Source organism: Carlito syrichta, unplaced genomic scaffold (genome assembly GCF_000164805.1).
Source record: "Carlito syrichta isolate Samal-C Ts95f unplaced genomic scaffold, Tarsius_syrichta-2.0.1 Scaffold92694, whole genome shotgun sequence".
Lineage (NCBI taxonomy): Eukaryota > Metazoa > Chordata > Mammalia > Primates > Tarsiidae > Carlito > Carlito syrichta.
The window spans coordinates 17,318-23,828 of NW_007036790.1; the positions used below are offsets into that span (position 1 = coordinate 17,318).

The 6,511-nt window shown below is 52.0% G+C and overlaps 1 protein-coding gene across 1 annotated transcript in view; it reads right to left on the bottom strand.

Moving 5' to 3' along the window:
* Nucleotides 1–5,182: 5,182 nt before the first annotated feature.
* Nucleotides 5,183–6,511, bottom strand: part of TNFSF14 (TNF superfamily member 14) — a gene marked incomplete at its 5' end in the record, with an annotated part of 5,074 nt that continues 3,745 nt past the window's right edge. The window contains one exon of the mRNA XM_008060780.2: nucleotides 5,183–5,610. Coding sequence (XP_008058971.2) covers nucleotides 5,183–5,610 — 428 coding nt within the window. The remainder of the gene's footprint in view (nucleotides 5,611–6,511) is intronic.

A 6,511-nucleotide genomic window follows, 5' to 3' on the forward strand; every position in this document is an offset into this window, starting at 1 on the left:
ACCCCAACCCAAAAAAAAAAAAAAAAAAAGATACCTGATCTCAAACCAGGCAAAGTGGGCACCAAAGGGAGCCCCAAACTTTACCTCTGTGATGTTCACTTTTTTTTTTAAATACGGGACACTTCACGGATTTGCACATCATTCTTGCCCGGAGGCCATGCTAATCTTCTCTGCATCGTTTCCATTTTAGCATACGCGCTGCATATTCCATATATTATGTCCACTTGGATACCTAATCCTGAATCGTATCCCACATCTTTTAAAAAATAAAATAAAAGTAAAAACGATATCTGTGATCATCATTCTTTTTCACTTCTACCACCTCGGGATCTTGGCAAGAGCTGAAGAGAAAGAGGGGAGGGCTTCCTGCCCAGGGGGTGGGAGGAGGTGAGGGTGGTGGACTTCAGGTCCTGGGGGGGAGTGGTTGGCCGGGGGGTGCGAAGCAGGAAGGAGGGTGCATCTGAGAAGCACAGGGGGTGAAAAGCGGAAATGAAGTCGATAAGCTTCTCAGAAGCAGGTTAAAAGTAGGTTAGTGGCCTGGGCAAGGAGCTCGCTGCCCCTCCAGTTCGCTTAAGACCGACCTGGGGAGGGTGCCCTGCCTCACGCCTGCGATCCCAGCAGAGAGAGGCGGAAGCAGGAGGACTGTCTGAGGCCAGGAAGCGGAGACCAGCCTAGACCACATCATGAGATCCCCCCTCTTATTAAAGAAAAAAAAAACTTCAATCGAGTTGGGATCTCGGTCTCTCGCCATGACAGCTTTTGCTCTTCAAGTCGCCTTCCCTTGTTCCCCTCCACCTTCTGCTCCCCGTCCCTTATGATGTCACCTCCCCTCCCCCTTTGGCTCCTCCGTCTCTCTGTCCATCTTGTTCCCACCCCTCCTCCTCACCCATCTCCCCTTCTTCCCTCTCTCCTGCTCCCAAGGCTTGGAGCCCCCTCCCAGAATGATCTCTGAGGCCAACCTTCACAAGAGGTTTCATCTCCAGGAGGAAGTTGGTAGCCATGGTGTCTTTACACATACACTATCTTCACGCCTTGTTGTCTCATCAAAGCCACGGAAACAGACAGACCACGATGAGAGCGGGGGCCGGGGCCAGGAGCTCGGGGCTTCCCCACCTCCCACCAGCCCAGGAAGGGCAAGGGAGGCAGGAACCTGCCCAGGATGTGCTGTGTTCCTTGGCAGAAGTGGGGGGCATCCTGGCCTCTCTCCGGACGTGGTCTCTGCCGCCAAAAGGTGCAGGCAATGATAGCTCCTGCCGGGGCCGAGCTTTGTGTACAGACACGTAACTCACACAAGACACCTGGCATTCGGGCCCAACAAATGCCATTCCTTTTAAAATTGTCTAAATCCCTGATGGTACCTGCGCACTTATTGAGCTCCTACTGTATACCAGCACCACAGTGGACAATATTTCCTATGCCTGATCTGATTTCATTCCCACAACAGCTCTCCTTCCCCCCTGTCTCTCTCTCCCTTTCTTTCTCCCTCTCCTTCCTCTTTTTCTCTCCTCTCTTGGTCTGCCCGTTCCTGTCTCTTCTCCCCGTTCCTGTCTCTTCTCCCCGTTCCTGTCTCTTCTCCCCGTTCCTGTCTCTTCTCCCCGTTCCTATCTCTTCTCCCTGTTCCCGTCTCTTCTCCCCGTTCCCTCTCTCTTTCTCCCCCTTTCTCTCTCTCTCCCTCCCTCCTGTCTCTGTTTCTCTCCTCTCCCCCCTCTCCTTCTTCTCCTTTTGTCTCTCTCTGTCTCTTTCCTCTCAAAAAAAAGAAAAAGAAAAAGAAAAATATTCCTACAACAAGCATAGCTGACAAATCCAGGCTGAGTAGTAACCCTCACTCAATTGCCTGACAGCAGGAGCGTTTTGGATTTTGGATTTTGAAATATTTGCACATACATTCCAAGATATCTTGGGAATGGGAACCCAGAATAAACACAAAATTCATTTATGTTTCATAGACAACTTATTCACATAGACTTGAGATGATGTTATACAATATGTTTAATAATTTTTTACATGAAGCAAAGCTTGTGTATCTCAATCCATTAGAAAGTAAACGGTGCCGCTCTCAGTCATCTGTGTGGACAGTCTGTGGTTGCTTGTGTAGGATCTCACTCTGTTGCCCAGGCCAGAGTGCAGTGGGACAAACATGGCTCACCACAACCTCAACTGCCTGGGCTCAGGTGATCCTTCCACCCTAGCCTCCCGAGTAGCTGGGATTACAGGTGTGTGCCACTACCCATGGCTAATTTTTTTTTTTTTTGAGTCAGAGTATCACTTTGTCACCCAGGCTGGAGTGCAGTGGCACACTCATGGCCACAGCCTTGACCTGCTGGGCTTAGGCGATCCTTCCACCTCAGCCTTCCAAGTAGCTGGAACTACAGGCACACACCACCACACCCGGCTAATTTTTTGATTTATTGTAGAGACGAGGTCTTGTCATGTTGCCCAGGCTGGCCTCGAACCCGTGGGCTCAGGCAATCCTCTTCCTTCCACCTCTCAAAGTGCTGGGATTACAGGTGTGAGCGACTGTGCCTGGCTACACCTGGCTAATTTTTAAAAAATTTATTTTGTAGAGAAAAGGTCTCGCTATACTGCCCAGACTGGTCTTGAATTTCTGGACTTGAGTGATCCTCTCACCTCTGCTTCCCAAAGTGCTGAGATGGCAGGCATGAGTCACCACACCCAGCCTTTCCGAATCTGAATTTATGTGCAACCAACAAACAATTAGTTCTTGCACCTATTCACATACAAGTGCTTAACAGTAAAAAATATGACATACACATCTTGTGTGCAAGGAAAAGATACGTAGCAGCCGTGAGGGACTTTCCCTCGGGGATGCTGAGTAAACTGTGTGCCCTGTGCCTGCCTGCATTTTAACTGCGATGTGTAACATGAGGTCAGGTGTGGAATTTTCCACCTGAGGCATCTTGTCAGGGCTCAGAAAGTTTCAGATCTGGGGACATTTCCAATTTCAGAGTTTTGGATTCAGGACTCTCCACCTGTACTGTTAGTTTCCTCCTATTTTACAGATGAGGAAACTGAGACACTGAGAGGTGATGGTACTTGCTCAAGGTCACAGGGCTAGTGAGTGGCAGATTGGACTTGGAACCTAGGATTATCTGACTGCAAAGCCTGTTTCCTTCACCCCTGTGCAAATCATATCAGCAATAACAATAATAGCAATTTATTCATCTCCGGGGTTTAAGCCCAGATCCTAGAAACTACGACCTCCTTCTAGGCCAGATCTGTAATCTTAGTGCTTTGGGAGGTCAAGGCAGGAGGATCCCTTGAGGCCAGGAGTTTGAGACCAGCCTGGACAACTTAGTGCGACCATCTCCCTATAAAATTTTTTTTTAATTAGTCAGCATGGTGGTGAGCTACTCAGGAGGCTGAGGTGGGAGGATCACTTAAACCCAGGAGTTCGAGGCTGCAGTGAGCCATGATTGTGCCACTGCACTCCAGCCTGGGCAACAGAGTTAGACTCTGTTTCAAACAAAACAAAACAAAACAAAACAAAAGGATTTCCTCCAACACTACCTTGGACGTGCTCATTTGCATAATCAAATTTGCATGCATATTATTATCTCATATTCGCTTCCAATTGGCTTGGTTGGCTGTCACTCTGTCCTGCATGTGTTCAATAAAGGATCCTTGTAGGATGTGGCTTCTACTTCCTCGGGAATTGGGGATTTGAGAGGAAGGCAGATCCAGGTATGGAGTTGGGCCAACTAAGTCCAAGGTTTCTCATCTGTAAAAAAACCTCCACGGGCCATTATGTCCATCCCTCTGTGGGCACTCCCTCTGGCTACTGTCCCCATTTGATTCCTCCCCTTCCCTGGGACTCTTGGGGCCTGGCAGCCCCATCTCACCTTTCCTCACCAATTTCTTCCCCTAAGAACTAGACGGATCCCGGTGCAACCGTGCCATTTATTTCAAAGACCAGCAGCCAGCAGGCCCAGGGCCACCTACGAACAAGGTCCAGTCCCATCCCCAGGAGGTGTCGATCTCGGCTGGGGAGGACCCCCGGGCCATGTGCGTGTGCGCATGATATTGCGTGTTTGTCATCGCAATGTTGCATGCGTGTAACCGGGGTACAACCGTGCTGTGGCGTGTCTGCATCAGATGGGACACTCATGGCCCCATGGGATGGTGACACGCCGGTAGCCGGGAAGCTTGTCTGTGAGTTGCCTGTGGTTGGGTTACTTGTGGCTTCCACGTGGTGTCCTGACTGCGATGCTATGACTTCCATGTGATTGGGCAGTTGTGTGTGACTCTGACGCTTTGCGTGTATGAGTCTGTAGTTGTGAAAGAGTGACACAACCATGTGACAGATTCCACGGGATGCCATAGGTGTGACTATGGAGTCAATCCTTCTTCCCTTCAGTTCACCATCAAGCATTTCTCGAGGGGCCCACTATGTGCTAGGGTCTTTGCTGGATGCTGAGGACAGAGCAGTTGTGACCCGGTGGGACATCAGCCCTTGGCAATGACAGGACCCAGCCAGCTGGTTGATGAGCTATTTATAGCCAGACATCAGCCGTGGTGGTGGATTTTACACCGTGGAAATTGGCAAACACTCCAGAGCCGCCCCCTCCCAGGACACCTCGTCGTGAGACATTTCTTGGCACATTTCTGTGCCGGCGTCTCTGAGTGTCACTTTTCGTGACCAGGCTGAGCTGTGACCACAAGTCTGTGGGTGGGACTTGAGTATGTGACTATGACTGCTGCCAGGGAGGGCTGAGCTGCCCACGTGGATGAATGCTGGTGACAAATCTCTAACCCCCCTCCCCGCCCACGCTCTTGAGAGTGAGGAAGTGGGTGGGAGGTTTCTGTCCCCAGCCAAGCCCTTGGAATCCCAAGTCCCAGTGTCTTCCAAATCAAAAGCATAAATACCCAACCCTCACCCCCTCTACCTGAATATCAGGCAAATCGGCATTACCCCACGCTGGGGGTCTACAGACCCCCAAGTCTCTGGGTCGTTGTCTTCAGAATTGTCTGTGGCAGGGGCTGCAGTCCATGTGGGTCTTGAGCCTCTCGGAGCATCTGAATCCTTGGTCCCTGGTCGCTTTCTGAGCTCTCTGCCTCTTGGGGTCCCTGGGGCGCCCACTGAGATCTCTGCTTCCTGGGTTTTCTGTCTTCTGAGATGCCCTTGGAGGTCAGACCCCCGTGCAGTTCACCATCACCGCTTCCCTTACACCATGAAGGCTCCGAAGTAGGACCGGGTGCCATCACGGAGTCGGACCAGCCGCTCATTAGGCACCCGGACCACCACCTCCTCCCCGTCCTCCAGGTGCACCACGCCCCCCAAGAAGCTGCTGTCCCACCAGACGCGGGAGCTGGGGGCCCGCCCGCAGGGTGACCGCCGGCTGACTAACAGCTCCAGCTCCTCCGGGTAGCGGGGCGTGCGCTTGTAGAGGCCGTGGGTGATGGCCAGGCCGCTGGCCATCCCCGGGGGGCAGCCCACGCCCCCCAGCTGCACCTTGGAGTAGATGTAATAGTAGCCGGGCTGGGTGGTCACCAGGGCCCCGTTGCGATAGCCAAGGCCCCTCAGGAAGGCCAGGCCCAGCTGTGTCTCCCACAGCAGCGGGCCCCCGCTGCGTGTCAAGCTGGAGTTAGCTCCTGCAGGGGAGAGAGAGAGAGAGAGAGAGAGGAGACTGCTGTCAGTGCGTGCCCTGGTCTTGCTGTGTGACCCTAGGCAGGTCGCCAACGTCTCTGAGCCTCCACCTCTATCCTGGGCTGTTTGTATCTATCAAGTCACTTGATGCCCAATTTGCAGATGGAGAATGTGAGGCACAGAGAAGTAAAGCCACTTGCTTAGTAGACATCTTAACTTATGGTATCCCACCTTGCCGGTGGGGAACTGAGACATGGGGAGGCAAAGTAACTTGCTCTGCCAAAGGGAAACTGAGGCATGAAACCATTAAGTGACCTGCCAAAAGCCTCCTGCAAGTCGGCAGGACCCAGGAACCAGTTCCAGCAGCCTCAAGACCTCCATGTCCTCAGTTTCCCTCCTCATAAAACGGAGATAGTAACAGCACCTGCTTAGGACTTAGTGAATAAGCATGTATAAAGCGTATAACAGCACGTGACACAGCAGAAGTGCCATGTAAAGTTTTATTAAATAACTAAAACTGGAAGGGCTGGGTGTGGTGGCTTACGCCTGTAATCCCAACACTCTGGGAAGTGGAGGTGAGAGGATGACCTGAGCCCAGGGGCTTGAGACCAGCCTGGGCAACGTGGCGAGACCTCGTCTGTACAGTAAATCAAAAATTAGACAGGCATTGTGGCGCATGCCTGTAGTGCCAGCTGCTTGGGAGGCTGAGGCCGAAGGATCACCTGAACCCAGGAGATTAAAGCCGCGGTGGTCACGAGCACGCACTCTAGCCTGGGTGACAGAGTGAGACTCTGACTCAAAAAAATAAAAAATAAAATAAAATTAGAAACAGGTATCCCCGCCGGGCTCGGTGGCTCAGCCTGTCATCCCGCGCCTTTGGGAGGCTGAGGTGAGTGGATGGCCTGA